This window comes from Tarenaya hassleriana, unplaced genomic scaffold, assembly GCF_000463585.1.
Source record: "Tarenaya hassleriana unplaced genomic scaffold, ASM46358v1 Cleome27, whole genome shotgun sequence".
Classification (NCBI taxonomy): Eukaryota; Viridiplantae; Streptophyta; class Magnoliopsida; order Brassicales; family Cleomaceae; genus Tarenaya; species Tarenaya hassleriana.
The window spans coordinates 2,227,161-2,242,932 of record NW_010965946.1 but is presented as its reverse complement, the minus strand read 5'-3'; the positions used below and the strand labels follow the sequence as shown (position 1 = coordinate 2,242,932).

The 15,772-nt window shown below is 42.0% G+C and overlaps 5 protein-coding genes and 1 long non-coding RNA gene across 14 annotated transcripts in view; 3 read left to right on the top strand and 3 right to left on the bottom strand.

The window, feature by feature from the left end:
- The window catches only part of LOC104817567 (calcium-transporting ATPase 12, plasma membrane-type), a 3,915-nt gene extending 3,272 nt beyond the window's left edge, over positions 1–643 (top strand). For both annotated transcript variants that reach the window (XM_010546801.2, XM_010546803.2), the window contains one exon: positions 1–643. In XM_010546801.2, the coding sequence (XP_010545103.1) occupies positions 1–626 (626 nt within the window). In that variant the 3' untranslated portion in view covers positions 627–643.
- Positions 1–6,497, bottom strand: part of LOC104817568 (pentatricopeptide repeat-containing protein At3g63370, chloroplastic) — a 9,807-nt gene extending 3,310 nt beyond the window's left edge. For 4 of the 7 annotated variants that reach the window (XM_010546811.2, XM_010546808.2, XM_010546810.2 and 1 more), the window contains exons 1-2: positions 3,173–6,478; positions 2,818–2,898 (exon numbers count right to left, since the gene is read on the bottom strand). In XM_010546811.2, coding sequence (XP_010545113.1) covers positions 3,352–6,213 — 2,862 coding nt within the window. In that variant the 5' untranslated portion in view covers positions 6,214–6,478 and the 3' untranslated portion in view covers positions 2,818–2,898; positions 3,173–3,351. Of the gene's footprint in view, positions 1–36; positions 105–756; positions 846–1,568; positions 1,658–2,817; positions 2,899–3,172 lie in introns of those variants that run through there. The other 3 variants (XM_010546805.1, XM_010546809.2, XM_010546807.2) reach the window with 3 other exon arrangements.
- Positions 6,498–6,667: 170 nt separating this feature from the next.
- Positions 6,668–8,858, bottom strand: LOC104817566 (heat stress transcription factor A-7a). Of its 2 annotated transcripts, XM_010546800.2 has the most exons (4): positions 8,753–8,858; positions 8,615–8,638; positions 8,292–8,539; positions 6,668–7,582 (listed from the first exon to the last, which is right to left on the bottom strand). In XM_010546800.2, exons 3-4 carry the CDS (start codon positions 8,514–8,516, stop codon positions 6,893–6,895), a joined length of 915 nt encoding a protein of 304 aa, XP_010545102.1. In that variant the 5' UTR covers positions 8,517–8,539; positions 8,615–8,638; positions 8,753–8,858; the 3' UTR covers positions 6,668–6,892. The 2 variants fall into 2 exon arrangements, with proteins under 2 accessions (XP_010545102.1, XP_010545101.1); XM_010546799.2 differs by having other exon boundaries at positions 8,615–8,858.
- Positions 8,859–10,980: 2,122 nt separating this feature from the next.
- Positions 10,981–12,152, top strand: LOC104817565 (BI1-like protein). Its single transcript, XM_010546798.1, has 4 exons — positions 10,981–11,296; positions 11,377–11,490; positions 11,592–11,749; positions 11,830–12,152. The coding sequence occupies exons 1-4, from the start codon at positions 11,047–11,049 to the stop codon at positions 12,034–12,036; spliced, it is 729 nt and encodes a 242-aa protein (XP_010545100.1). The 5' UTR covers positions 10,981–11,046; the 3' UTR covers positions 12,037–12,152.
- Positions 12,153–12,164: 12 nt separating this feature from the next.
- Positions 12,165–14,908, bottom strand: LOC104817563 (VAN3-binding protein). The gene is made up of 6 exons (XM_010546797.1): positions 14,421–14,908; positions 14,181–14,312; positions 13,262–13,709; positions 12,934–13,167; positions 12,739–12,846; positions 12,165–12,621 (listed from the first exon to the last, which is right to left on the bottom strand). The coding sequence occupies exons 1-6, from the start codon at positions 14,706–14,708 to the stop codon at positions 12,377–12,379; spliced, it is 1,455 nt and encodes a 484-aa protein (XP_010545099.1). The 5' UTR covers positions 14,709–14,908; the 3' UTR covers positions 12,165–12,376.
- LOC104817562 lies at positions 13,093–13,940 on the top strand. Its single transcript, XR_772544.1, has 2 exons — positions 13,093–13,185; positions 13,271–13,940. It is a non-coding gene; the product is annotated as an uncharacterized LOC104817562 (long non-coding RNA).
- Positions 14,909–15,772: the final 864 nt, after the last annotated feature.

Genomic DNA, 15,772 nt, shown 5'->3' with positions numbered 1-15,772 from the left:
CAGGAGAGGTACCATTGACAACAGTTCAACTGCTATGGGTGAACCTCATCATGGACACTCTAGGAGCTCTGGCTCTCGCCACTGAGCGACCTACAAACGAGCTCCTGAAGCAAAAGCCAGTGGGCAGAACTGAGCCCCTTATAACAAACATAATGTGGAGGAATCTCCTGGCTCAGTCACTTTATCAGATAACCATACTCTTGATTTTCCAATTCAAGGGTAGGTCTATCTTCAACGTGAGCAAGGAAGTGAAAGACACTCTCATATTCAACACTTTCGTGCTCTCCCAGGTTTTCAATGAATTCAACTCAAGGGAGATGGAAAAAAGAAACGTGTTCAAAGGTATTCACAGGAACAAGTTGTTCATAGGAATCATAGCCATCACAATCCTTCTTCAAGTCATTATGGTGGAATTCCTAAAGAAGTTTGCTGATACTGTAAGGCTGACCGGGTGGCAATGGGGTGTTTGCATTGGACTTGCAGCTCTTTCTTGGCCAATAGGCTTTTTCATGAAGTTCATACCCGTTTCCAAAACACCTTTCCTCTCTTACCTAAAGAGTCCAACATCTTTGTTTAAAAGTTCAGAAGGCTCCTCCCTCTTAGATAAACCACTTAGGCATAGGTAGATACCCAGCTAACAGTTCTCTGGTGTAATCAGTAAACCAGGAGCAAAGATAGGGAGCTGTCTGAGAAGATGAAAACTTTTACAAGCAGAACAAGAAATCAAAGACGAACTCCAAAGTCCAAACTTAGTTGCTACGGTGGCCGAAGAGATGTTTGTCATGCTGTTAGTGGTGGACGGAGACAAGGTTAGGTTCAGACACTTCATTCCCTATCATGATTGCCTACATAGCAAGGCAACCATTGGAAAGTCATATTTACACAGTACCTTTAATCCGGAAACGACACTACAAGTCTTCAAAGATGGTACAAGAAGATACGTGCATGGTACCTTTCTATCCTACCCTTGCAAAATCAGGGAAACTAGAAATACGTGTTGAACTTAGTAGGAAGAAAGTTGGTGTGGCGGGTGGTGAGACAAATTTTGACTTATTACTGTACAGACTTGAGGGAAACTCCGGCTTTATCTACACTTCAAACCTAACTTGGTATTCTAGAACTAGATGTTTCGTCTCTTTCAAAGAGATGAAAATGAGGATTCTTCTTCTTACATACGAAATATAAGGAGGTGTGGGTTCTTGTGCACTGTGTTGTTGTGTTGTATGTTTTTGAGAGTTCATTTTTTGCTTTGCACAATGTAAGTCCAGTGGGGAACATGTAATACGATTTATTTTTTGTTAAACCTAAAGCAACATGAAACATTGCGGTTATTGCACGTAATAATATAAAGGGAAGAGGATACGTGTGCAGAAAACACAGGAAATACGTTGAGAACCAGGAGGGGATAGAAAGACAGAGAGGACACTCACAGAAGTTGGCGTTTGGTCAGGCTTTTTTGCTTGTTTTGAATGGAATGTTTGAGACTTGGCATGTGCCCAATGAGGAAGGAATGAGGCTGTCAGAGCATGACCTAGCTTTGGGTTAGCATTGTGTCTCCACTCATTCTCTAACCAAAAGATAGATCATGCTGGCAGCTTCACTTTTTCCTCAGTGGACTTCTCGGAAGGGCTTAAGCCAACACTCCTGCACTTCAATTCTAACATATATTTGTGTCATCAAGACATGTTATCAAGATATAAAACGAAGGACCATGCATGGAAGACGACGAAAATTGTCATGATGACTAAGGAGAAACTTCTAGGTTAGATGAAGCTGAAACATAAAGACGTTGGAGAACTATGTACATGCAAGATGCCATGAGAAGAGAAGGGGAGCATGCGTAGAGAAACAAGACATGACACGGCAGAGAGAGGAAAGGAAGTGCAAAGGTGAAACAGAAGAGAAGGTGTTGTGCTGTCGCTGAGTGCTTTGTGACTACTTATAGGAAGAGTTGACGGAGAGACGTTAAAATTTTGGAGAGAGGGTTGAAAAAGAAGAGAGAGAGAGAGAGACCACGAAATAAAGAAGACTGAAACAGTGAATTAAAAGAAGGCATCATCATGCATACAGCTAAGAGAGACAAAATCAATAGGGCTATGAAGAGAAGAGATTAGAGCTTCGGCCCTCTCTGCATACCTATATTTCCACCACCTGTGACCCTAAATATACTCCTTTATTGTGTTACATCTCTCTTTCTTCCTCTAATGTCTCTCTCTCTCTCTAACAGCAAACAGGTTTCGTACCTTCCCCCATTTTGAACGTTGACTCCTTGAACTAAAAAAACTCCAAGACCTAATCTTTAAGTTTTTTTTTTTGTTAAAAACCTAATCTTTAAGTTTTGCTTTGATCATATGGTTATTGAACATCGTCTCTGCTGTTCGTTTTCTCCATTCATTAGGTATCCAATAAAACAAGCGTCATGCTCCATGGTATTTCACTAGACACTTAGTAAAATGATGCAATATCTTAGAATGAGTAAAGGGTGTTTAGTGTTGTTCTGCATTAAAGAGTTAACTGTGCTTAGTGTCTGTATGGGAAACAGAGAAACCTAGTTTGACGACTACAATATCTAGTTTCATCTCATGTCTAGGCTTCTGCTTCCGGCTTTTAAATGCCGATGCTTTTATTTCCCTTCCTATATGTCTGGTCAACGTCATTTCTTTTTGTTTCAAATTACTTGCATCTCTCTCTCTCTCTCTCTCTCTCTCTCTCTCTCTCTCATACTCTGTGCAGAAGCTTTCTACATCTACAGCTAATGGTGCAACACATACAGAACAGGACTAGATTGATAAGATGAAAAGAGTTTCTGTGGCTTACCCGACTTTTTTCTAGTTGCAGAGATGTGCAATAAAGATGAGACGCGTCTTCTTAATCTTTAAACCGAGAGGGCTAGAGCACCTACAATCCGACAAAGAAACATAAGAAGTGGTAAGTGGTAATTAAACATTTGGCAGATCTTAAAACTTTTTACTCTTTTTAAAAATAATTCACATAAAAATTGACATTGGCTTTCATTCAAAGAGTAGTGTAATCCTCTTCAAACCTAGGCGGATCACCCATTTCATACCAACGCGACACAGATAGTTTTGAAATATATCTCATATAAGTAACAGCAGATTTGCCTGTGAGCAAATACAGATGCATGAAACTAAATGAGGTAAAAATTTCACACCTAAGATGTCTCCTTTGCCTTGTTCTTGGTGAAGCGCATGAAGCAAATAACCATATGCAAGCCTTTGTCAAGGTTTGTTGAGCTAACCAAATGATAAAATAATCTTGGTCTGACAAAAGAGCACCATCTTTTGACAAACTAAACTTGGAGGAGCACTTATACTGAGAATAGACTTTGTTTTACCAGAAATCTCCGCAAGAACACGCCCCATTTTCAAAATGGTGAAATCTATTGGCATCCCTAATCACAAGTTGTCGTCTGAATAACTTTGAAACCAGCTTACAGAAAGTATGGCAATCACTGCAGACACGTAGATTCTTTGTGATCCGAAGACGGGCTCCCTCGGGCGTTTTGAGCAGACCATAAGCAATGGCTAGCCTCTCGCTATGCCCGTGCAATATCTGAACCTTCTCCTTTTCATCCACATCGTGCAGAACAAACTTTGTATCAGCTGCATATCCCATTTCCCTCTCCAACTCCCTGATTATCTCAGATAATTTATTGTATATCTCGTTGGTCTCTGTATGAGACTTGTCTCTTGCCATAAATGCGTGGATCTTTCTGTCGATCTCGATCCAACTACAACCAGGGTGTTTCTTCAATCCACTCGCTTTCAGCTTTGCCCTCACAGCTTCAACATCTTCCCATCTTCCTTGCTCAGCAAAGACATTGGACACAAGGACAAGATTTCCGGGACTCTTGGGATCTAGTTCAAGGAGCTTCTGAGCTGCAACCTCTCCTATTTCTTTTTCTGAGTGAGCTCGGCAAGCTGCAAGGAGAGCACACCAAACTTCAGCAGTTGGTTTTGTCTTCATGCTTTTAACGAACTCATAGGCTTCTGTTACACAATTTGACCGGCCAAGCATGTCAACCAGACACGCGTAATGTTCAGGCCATGGTACCAAATTGTATTCATGTTCCATAATCTCAATAAAATTTCTACCCTCATCAGTCAGCCCCGCATGGCTGCATGCGTAAAGAAGTGCTAGAAATGCGATGTGATCGGGAATGATATTTCCATGCTTCATTTTAGCGAACAACTCAACGGCTGAGTCTCCATGGCCATGCATTCCATACGCATTTACCATACTTGTATATTGCACTAAACCTTTCCTTTCAACTAAATCATATACAGCTCTGGCACTCTGTAAATCTCCGCAGCGAGCATACATGTCAATAAGTGCACTTGCAGTGGATCCCTCCAAACAGAAACCTTTCCGGAGCAAACACCCATGAACTTCTAGCCCTATCTTTAGGGCAGATAAACTTGCTGCAGCAGACAGTATACCTACCAGTGCTACAGAATCAGCTTCGGTACCAGTTTCAACCATCCGATGAAAGAGTTCAACAGCCTCATTTTCTTTCCCATTATTGACACAAGAAAATATTACGCTTGTCCAACTCACAACATCTTTGTCTTCCATTAATTCGAACATTTGAATGGCATAGTCAATGCTCCCACATTCCCCATATACATCAACGATAGCATTCTGTGTCACAGTATCATATAAACCTTTTCTCAAGATGTAGCCATGAATTTCTTTTACGAGGAGCATGCACTTTAGTTTACTACAAGCCAGAAGGACACTACCCAGCATCATAGCATCACTCTCCATCTGTTCCTGAGCAACAACCCGGAAGAGTCCTAAGGCCTCTGTATGACAATCATTCTGAGCATAACCAGAGATTATTGTGGTCCAAGAAATCATATCTTTATCAGGCATCAAATAAAATGTACGCCCCATGTAATCTGTGCAGCTGCACTTTGAATACATATCTATCAACGTGTTTCCAACCTGCAGATTATAATCCAAGCCAAATTTAATAACATAAGCATGTGATTCCATTCCTGCCAACAGATTGCCTGATCGACCAGAGGCTGCAATGACACTGGTCATTGAGACCTCGTCAGGGTTGTGGCCAGCAGCCATCATATCCCGTAAGAAGGCGAAGGCCTCAGTATACATACAATTATGTACAAAACCCACAATCATAGAGTTCCAGGACACGATATCATTTTCATCCATCTGGCTGAGGATTCTTCCTGCCTCAACCATGTTGCTACACCTAGCATACATTGCAATCAATGCATTGCACACGTATACGTCATGAGAATGACTTGATTTCAGGACAGCGGAATGAATTTCTTTACCTAGCTTTGAATGAGATGGATCTTCACAAGCCGTGAGAGCTGAAACGAAAGTGTAACTGTTGGGAGCAGGACCATTCATCTGCATTTCTCTGAAGAACCCTAAAGCTTCCAAAGATTGCCCAGACGCGGAGTATGAAGATATAACGGAGTTCCACATAACGACATCATCTCTATCTTCAGATCTGTCAAACAGCCGCCTTGCTGCATTCAAGTCAGCATTTTTTGCATACATGGAAATCAATGCATTTACAACGAAAATTGTTGAACAGTACCCAAGTTTAACAACGAGACCATGAAGCTTGGTCCCACTCTTGAGATCTCCAACCATGGCACAAGCTTTGAGCAAAAGAGGGAAAGAAAGAACATGAACAGGAACACCCTCACCCAGCATTTGCCGATAAACACCAAGAGCTGAACCAGGCTCATTGTTGGAAACATAAGCTCCTATCATTGCATTCCATGCAAACGACGTTCTCACGCGCATTCTGTCAAACACCTTCTCTGCATCATCAAGAGACCCGCACTTACCATACACGAACACGAGCTTACCGCCCAAGAAACCCGAATAATGAAAGGGGCAGATTTTGGAAATGCGGGCGTGAAGCTGCCGCACTTGAGAGAGAGATCTTCGGCTTCCACAAAGATCCAGAAGAGAGGCATAAGCTTGGTCCGGGTAGTCATCGCCGCTGGAAAACAAATTGCCAAGACTTGGAGAAGCTTCGTCAAAGCCGCCTTCGATGCGTTGGGGTTTTGAAGGAGGGACTGGGACGAGATTTCTGGCATTGCCGAGAGATGAGACTCTTCGGATGTGGCTAAACCTGGGACGGTAAGATGGTTCGGTCGGAATGGAGCAACATGCCCGAGTTGCCATCGAAGAAGCAGAGTACATAGCCGGCAGAAGTATCTTCTAACTAAACGCATTATCAGTGACCTACTTCACCGGGCCTTATCTGACTGTAAGATTAAAAAAAAAAATTACGCTGTTTGATTTTGTAAAATTATCATAAAGATTAAAGGTCTGATGGAATCGCATAATTGTTCGAGCTCGCCTATGGAATCAGATACGTTGTCGGTGATTACCATGTAACATGGTGAATATATTCGCATGAAAAATATCTGACCAAAGAATGGAGCGTTGGAAATTGTGGTTGTGTCGTGTGGCGTAGGATCATGCTCTGCCCAGAGGTAGAGAAGGTTCGGACCACGAGCAGGATGATCCGAGTATCTGTTACGGCCACGTGTCTTGGGCCTCAACATTTATGCGTTCCCTCGCATGTACTTGTGGGTCAGATTCGGCCCATGACCCCACCTGAATAAGAATCTATGTCCACGGACATTCCCAATTTAATTTTAGTATCCGCTTACATTATGAAATATCAGAAAAAGTAATTTATACAAAGACCCCGAAGAATACGCTTTTATTTTCTACCGTTGGCTGAAAGCAAACCGCCGGGGAACTAGAGAGACTTAGAAAAACGTGAAAATCAATTAATATACCACAGGGGGGGAATGACAAAATCTCGAGTAAAAGGAAATGTGAGAGAGTTATGGTACAGACAGAGAGACGGTCACTTGGGGCTGGATCCCAAATACCCAAACCTATCAGCCAAAACGTTGACGTGCTCTTCATCTTCATCATCGTCGCCTCCTGGAATCTGGAGCTCCCCCTCGAACCTCTCGTTGCTAAGAAGCTCTTCCCAGAAACCATGGTCGAGCTCCCTGTCATGCCTCCGACCGAAGCCCTGCATCTCAAGAGCAAGCGCCTCCAGCTCCGACACTTCCAATGGCTCTGCTTTCACCGAATGCCCCTGCTCTATCGGCCTCCTCCGCTTCTTACAGGCCGCCTCCTCCAGCTCTCTCCTCTTGTCCCTCTGTTGCAACAGCTGATTTAAGAAGGAAGGGTTCTGCATGGCACGCGCCAAGAACGACATCATCTGCCTCTGTTTCTTCTCCGCCCCCTGAAGCCTCTCCTCCATGGCTTGCAGGTACGCTCTGGTCCTCTGCTGCTGCTGCCTCAGCTTCACCACCTCCGCTATCAGGACGTGCCTGTCTCGCTGGAGCCGCTGCATCTCCCGTCCCTCTGTCGCTCCAAACCCCCCCACCTCGATGCAGGGTTCCTGCTGCTCTCCCATCAGAAGCGATGGAGACGACGATGGCGGCGTTTTTCTCCTCTTTATGTTCTTCAGAAGCTGCCTCTGACCCACCAAGAACGCCTCGTTGGCGAACTCCCATCTGTCTGGATCTATCTTCCTGAATCCCTGCCCCAACACAAATGTCAGTCTATTCAGAACAGTATCAAACATCTCAGTGAGAATCAAAACGACTTCCATTTTTCCTGGAAATTAACCACAAAAAAAAAAAAAGGATGACATGGCGTAGTCTAAAAATATCCATCTGCGCAAAACATTTTATTAATTAATATCAAGCCTTTTTATGTATGTGCGCACATATTGCCTGAAAAATCTTATTTATTGAATGGTATAAGTTTAATTAAAAAAATCAAGCTATGCATTGTTTTGGAGGAATAAATGATGGTGAGAAATGCCTCATATCATATCCAGCCGAGTTTTGGTACCCCGATTAAATATGAACATTGGAACTCCCACCCAAAAAGGAAGAATTTTTTTATTAAAATAAAACCATTAGTGAGGATTATTTTATTGGGCAAGTTGCGAAGGAGATCAAGCTTCCAGAACTTACGATAGCTTCTTCCTTCCGATCCACTACCTGACAAAATCTACAGGTTTGATGTCGATGTGGTTTCCCGAACTTTCCAGATTCCTCTTTGAACACTTAGAACTCAAATCAAACGAATCTCGTTACCAACAAACTCAGGAATTTTATTTTGGTAGTCGCAGCCAGAATTCTTCTTCAAGTTTTCCAGAAACTAGAAGAACAAGAGGAAATCAAAGCTCGTCTGTTTTTCCAAATGAGCAGAGAACAGAGCAAGGATAGGACGACACTTACATAGGTGTTGAGCTGCCTTACGAAGCTTGAGAAATTGTTGTGTTTGAAGTATCTAGGGAGCAGATTCGTGGAGAAAGAATGCGGATCCCAGACGACGAAGCTTGTGCCTCCCCTGTTCCACGATACGATGTGGTCCGTGCCCGGATCCTCCACCATCTCGAACGTCTTCGTCAGAAATGGCGGCGGCCCCATCTCGTTCAGACCCTCCATCGGCTGCGGCACCATCCCCCTCGGCGGTCGATCGCCGCCTCCTGGCGGCGGCCCCATCTCGTTCAGCCCCTCCATCGGCTGCGGCACCATCCCCCTCGGCGGTCGATCGCCGCCTCCGCCGCTGTACTCTCCTGTCGCTGCAAAATACGGATTCATCATCATACGGGGCCCTCAATTTCGATTTGACTCCCGATTATGTCAGGTTGAGGACGAATTTGAAAGAGAAGGAGACGTTTATCGGATTAATTTACATGAGGCAGAAGGAAAGAGATTCCATTTGGGAAGCAGAGTGGTGAGCTTGAGTTAGTTTGCGGCAGTTGGGGGAGGAGGATACAAGCCACGTAGGCGAGGTGGCTTAAATAGACAGTCATCACAATGGATAATTAAATAAAAACGTTACCCAGATTTCGAAGGTTCTGGAACAATTAGGAGCCCCTTCCTCCTTAGGAACGTTCTGGAACTTCCACTCGAATGAGCTTCTTTACTATTTAATTACATCCAGCGTGGGTCTCTTGCACACTCTAATATATATTTTATTCTCGCCTCCTTTATATATATATATATATATATATATATATCTCTGTTTACGTGCCTTTGTTTTAATTTTCGTCATATTTTATTTTATTTATAACATAACTCATCGTCTCTTGTGCCCCGGACTTGAAAGAATTTAAAGATACTGCCAAAAGGACTTTAGATTATGTAAATTTTGATCACTATTTTTTTTTTCAAACCCCAAGTGCACGTAAATATAAATTTCGAATTATATCAACGTTTATTTTGTTTTGGTACTCCAACATTTGCACATCCTGTGGAAAATAATTTTTTAAAATAATAAAAACTTGCTGATTGAACACACTTACGTATACAAATTATATGGCATCAGAATTTGTAGATTTTCTATTGTAATTGGTATAAATGCCCCCAATTTTTAATTATACTTGTCAGTTATTGTATGTTTGTGGACACGTGTAGCTCATCTTTGACTACGTTGTTTTCTCGCATAAAACGTTCACCACGATTTTACGATACAGCGAATCTTTGATCTGTTGTTCTTGGAGTTGATGATGATTATGTAACCTTTATTGGTGTCACTACGTGGCATCATGTTAGTTTATTTACTTTGAATAAAATGATTATTAAAAATCCAACTCAGTTTAAAATGTTTTTAGAATGTACATTTTGTCTCACCTAAGCAAGTAAATTATAATAATCTATGCAATATCGTGGTGTTTTTCAGTATTAATGTAACTGAATCTTGAGCTATACCGGTACTCACATACCAACTGAAATCATTCCGTCGACTTTCAAAACATATTGAGAAGGATCAATTGTTTATATCGTATTATTAATTAAGATTACCATAATTACTAGTCAATGCTACTTAAAGCATTAAAAACGTATTTGTCTAGGGTAATACTTTTTATAAAGATTTCGCAAATATAAGAAATACAAGTATGTGGTTTTAAAAATTTTATTTATAGCCAACCAGGCTTTTTTACTTTATTTTTCACCATAGTTTTTACAATTCGATTTTGTTGCTTCGTCTATATATTTTTTTTACAAACAAAAAATTGTGATTTTTAAGATTATTGAATCAAACAAAATAAAACTATAACCAAATCGATTATAATTAAAAAAACAGTAGATTTATTCAAAATATTTTGATGTACTAATCACGATATTTAAAGTTGCGGCCATTAAATAGTAAACAAAATCGCATATAGTCCAAAAAAAAAGTTATGCACTTAAAAAAAACTTGTTTAGTATAGAAAAAGGAAAAAAAAAGCCAAGTACTTTTCCAAACTGGGAAAAAAAAAATACGAGAGATAGATTGCGTACGCTGATTGGTCCGATTCACCTAAATCGACTGAGACACGTGGAGATGTAATGTTTTGCCACGGTGTCAGGGGACGCTCATCTGGCGAACAAGTGGCTCGCCACGCCATGCAACTTGCATTAGTTTATTTTATAACGACGGTCTTACTCAAATCTAAACCATTATTTCAATAAAAAATGGCTCTTTAAACAATAAAAGACTCGAACCTACTAGAAGCCTACGCCTTGGGTTGGAATACCGAGTATCCGAAATGCATGGTTGGGCAAATTGTATAATCAGAAGAGGGTATTAATACCGGGTCTTATATATTGAAGTTTGATGATTACAACAAGAACAGCAATTACATCACCAGAAGAGAGTATTAATCCCATTGAATTTTGATTATAGTAGAAATATGATTTATAATCTATGTAAATAGTAATGTACCCTGTTCTATACAACTTTCTTCGCCATGTTTTGACAAATTTTCATATGCATCCAAAATTCTATATGAAAACATCTTAGAGCCCAGATTGCAAAAGTGGGGCCCATAGAAATTCCCAGATTAACATTTCGGCCCAAAGAAGGCCCAATAGAATATGGTGGGAACGTTGACGTGTATAAATCTAGATCAAGACAGCCCCCAGAGGAAGTTTCCCATTGTTTTGTTTGTTCGTCTCTCCCGAAGCGCATCATCTGATCCGATCCCTTTGGTCCCAGGAAAAGATGTGGAACCATCCGTACGGGAAGCATGACTTGGAGTCGGGACCCAGGCCTCTCTATCCTATGATGCTTGAGAGCCCCGAACTCCGTTGGTCTTTCATCCGAAAGGTATATTCTATCATCTCTATCCAGCTTCTCGCCACCATCGCCGTCGCCTCCGTCGTCGTCACCGTTCATCCCATCTCCACTTTCTTCACCACCACCGGCGCCGGCCTCGCTCTCTACGTTCTTCTCATTTTCACTCCTTTGATTGGTAATTTCTATTTCCTTTTGGTTCTATGTCTGCTTTGCTTCCTAGGGTTTCTAATTATGAATTGTTTCGTTTGCGCGCAGTTTTGTGTCCGTTGTATTATTATCACCAGAAACATCCTGTGAATTATCTTCTTCTCTCTGTTTTCACCATCTCCCTCGCGTTTGCGGTTGGATTGACCTGTGCATTTACAAGCGGTAAGATGCGTATCCATTTCGCGTGTATCTTGAGGTGCCTTCTTTCTCCGAGTGTTTAATAAGAAGCATAACCAAATCGGTGATTGGTTTCGATGCAACAGGGAAGGTCATTCTCGAGTCTGTGATTTTGACGACTGTTGTCGTCTTATCGCTCACTGGGTACACATTCTGGGCTGCGAAGAGGGGCTACGACTTCAACTTCCTGGGACCCTTTTTGTTTGGTGCCATCCTTGTGCTTATGGTGTTTGCCTTGATCCAGGTATCGTTTTCTCTCGTCATTCTGTCGCAGTATGTTGGCAGCGTCTTGTGTGCACTTGAGTGGTTTGTTTTTGGATGCAGATTCTCTTCCCGTTGGGAAAGATCTCGGTGATGATCTATGGTTGTTTGGCATCCATCATCTTCTGCGGCTATATTGTTTACGATACGGACAATCTGATCAAGCGATATTCTTATGATGAGTACATCTGGGCTGCAGTGTCTCTTTATCTGGACGTGATCAATCTCTTCCTGTCTTTGCTCACTGTGTTTAGAGCTGCTGATAGCTAAGTTGGCCATATTCCAATTCGACTTTACCTGCTTTATTGAATGCCATATAATTCTTGTCCATTTCATGTGTCAGGATTCTTTTATCTGCAAGGAAATCTGGGTTGTAAAGAGTAGTTTATCGCTGTTAATTGCATATCAAATACCAATAGTCATATTCGCGAGGTTGTTGCCTGTGAAAGTCACCTATGTGGTGAAACCATATGTTTAATTGAAAGTAAGTTCCTTAATGAAGGACAATTAGAAAAGGTCGAGTCTCTCTGCTCTGCTTCTTGATGGATAAACCTTGTCTGGTCTTGGGGAGCTAGCTTGTATTCCAATCAAAGTGAGAAGTTGTATTGTATTAGTTCACGCCATTCAGGTGCCATCCGTTGGACTGTGGACTCATTTGCTTCCTCTCAGATGCAATGGCTAGAAGGCAGGAAACCCCCTGAGTCCATATATCATACTCCCTCTGGTTCCTGCATTCAAACTCGATGACCCTTGTGGTCTCTGTCCTCAGTCCGAAGTAGTAACCCTGCTCTCCACTGTTCAATAAGTCCCTACCAGGCCACGCAGGTATTTCCCTCTTCACTTCGACCACCAAATCTGCAATGTAAATTCAAATCTCAGGACTTTTGAATGGCAATACGCAATCTGCCTCATCATTCAACAGGTTTTATTTATGTACTATATGGCAGTGTCCTAGTTCATAAGGAGACCTACGTTTCTTTTTCTTGGTGAAGGTCCCTCGGACATGTTTGCTTTTCATTTTGAGTGTCACTTGACCTACTTTGTTGATATAAACAGAGACAATCTTCCAGTGGAGGTCACCTACATTGTTAGCAAAAGCAACAAGGTCAACAGCTTTTCTGTTTTACCAAATATGAACACTAAAACAAGTCGTAGTGGAACTAGTACCTCCACGGGTTCGCTTGAGGAGCTCAGTGCCCTTGGCTAGCAGTTCCTGGTTACAGATGCTTAGGAACTCTTGGCCGGATACAGGCAGTTCTCCGCTAAAGCTACTGTCACTGTGCTTTGTTGTAAGCTGACCACAAATCCCTGCAGTGGTTGATTTCTCTGTTGTTAGGGCTGCTGTGACGTTCCAAACCTCTTTGAGGGCTCTCGCCTTCAATGTGACTGCCCCTCGTAGAGCTGGCATGAAACAGGAAGGTATCATGTTGTTTGCAAGTTCATTATTTGAGTACCACGGCTTTTAAATTTAACCTGGGTTGGTACATATATATACCTGTTGCAGCAGCTGCATTGAGGGTGACAATGTCGTCGTGGGACCTAACATTCACAGCAGAACTTACAACTGACGTCAAATGATCCCTCTCAGCTCCCATATTCTCTGCAGCCTCTACGCACTGAGCTGCAACCAGTGCCCCTGCCGAAGCCATTGCCATATCAATTTTTGCCATCTGCTCGTGTTTGCCAGAGGAGGAAGCAGCAGTTGCTGCTGCTATGGCCGCTACAGCGGAGGCAACTGCGGCAACTGAGACAGCGGCATGGATCTGCGCATTGTGAGCTCTGTTCTCTTCCTTCTTCTTTTCTTTACGGTCCTTGAGCCATCTGCCTACTGTTTTTGGTCCACCGCCACCGCCTACTGGCGTGGCATTGCCATTACTGGTGGCGCCACGGCTGGCGCTTGTACCAGAGAACAGGGGCTGTATGGTGTTGTGGGTGCGAAAGTACTACAAGCATGACAATGAATGAGTGATGTTATCGGTCTGTAGTTTATTTTGGTCAAGCACAATACACGAATGGGAAAAGGATTAAAAGATTTGTATAGAACATGGAACACTTGACAACCGTTAGGTAATTAGTATGGAACAAGTATTTTTTCTAAGATCGTTTTATATACGTGTATATGTGTAATGGTGGAGATCCACAGGTACGAGATTGGATTAAGATTCTTGTATATAGATATGGGTTGATATGTTTTTGGGGATCTACCAAAACATAAAGTCAAAGGTCGTCAAATATGGGTTTTGTCGGAAAAGGGGGGGGGTGGAGATGGGTGCTTTTGTAGCAAAGGCATCTGGACCGGAGACGATTCAGCTTCTTTTTTTTACTGTTGGTTTTATATAACCAAAAAAAAATCCCGGTCTGACGAGACCAAATCACCGAGGCATTCTTTAAGCAAGTGATGTAGTGGAAAGAACCTGGAGGAGGTCGTCGAAGTCATGGGGAGAGGGAGAGAAGGGAGGAGTGTCAGAACCAACGCCGCCTCCGCCGTTGAGTGGTCCGCTGCTGTGCGAAAGCCTCCCTGATGTTACCGTTGGTGACGCCACTTCCTTTTTGCCACCCATATATAGTAAACCGAGTGTTGTTTTTATTAATTTTCTTTTATATATATATAAAGAAGCACGTATGTATATATATAGAGAGATATAGGTGTGTACCGAGTGGGAGAGGATGCGGTCGAGAACAAGCTGCGGATGGTTATAAACGGGGGGAGGAGGCTCTTGGGAGAGTGGGTGGGTATCTTCTTCTCCTTCAGGTATAGCACTGGTGGTAGTAGAAGAAGTGGTGCAGGCAGAAGCAGAAGAAGAAGAAGAAGAAAGAGCTCTGGAGATATGGAAGGCAGAGAGGCTCCATGATCTGCTCAGGAACTCCATGGGTCCTCTCGGACTCTCCGGCAGCTCCTCAGCCCTTACGCTTCTTTTGATTGGGTCTGCTCTTCTCTCCATTTCTATTTCCTCTCTTCCCCCTGCCCCCTCCCATCTCTCCCCCGTATATATATACACACGCACTAAGGGGAGGGGAGGCTTTGTTTCTCCTTTTTTTTCTTTCTTAAAAAATTAATTAATTAAAAGCACAACATAGTTAGTAGTATGAGTATTTTTTCTTGGTAAGAAGAAAAGACTACTTTATATTAAAGATTAACGAAGATGATTAAACCTTTACCATTTGTCCTCGCTGTCTACTGATCTTCTGTTTATTATTATTACATCAATTATACAATGATTGTCTAATTATTATGATTTTCGTTTACAAATCAATTTTAGAAAATACATTTGGCCTTCCACTTGTGATGCATTATACCATTTTCCCACTTTATTATTTTTTAAAACAGCAAATCTGTGTGATTAAGGGCATTCATCAACTCGTACGTCTGTCTATTCAATGCCATAAAGTCGATTAAATTATAATTTCATTGCTTTTCAAGGTTCCCAATAAGCATCCCTCTTTTTTTTTCATAACATTTTTTTTCCCAATGGATAACTTAATTTGTACTTTTAAAACATTTGTATAAACCCTTGATGTATGTGTGTGTCCCTCCCTCTTCTTATCAATTTGCTTTTTACAAATTTCCCTTTTCTTTGATTTTTTTTTAAAGGAGAAGATCCCTGCTTAAACTCGAAATACTACCTGTCCAAAAAAAATATTATAAGCACGCATAAGCCTCTAATATCCAATATCGTCATGATAATGAAATGTTCATTTGTGTTTGATTTGAAGAGAGGGCGATTCTCAAAGTTGGTAAGGAGAGAGGAGAGTGTCGAAGACCGACAAGATCATTGAGCAGAAACATAAACCACAGTGTGTTTTTAAGCATAATATGGTCCCTCCTTTTCTTCTTCTTCTTCTTCTTCTTCTTCTTCTTCTTAATAATAAGCAGAGTTTTCAGTTCTGCAACACAAAGATGCGACCTTTGCGTACATTCACACATGCTCGGCGTGCTCTCCCTTACGTCACACATACATCCCTCTCTCTCTCTCTCTCTCTCTCTCTCTCTCTCTCTCTCTCTCTC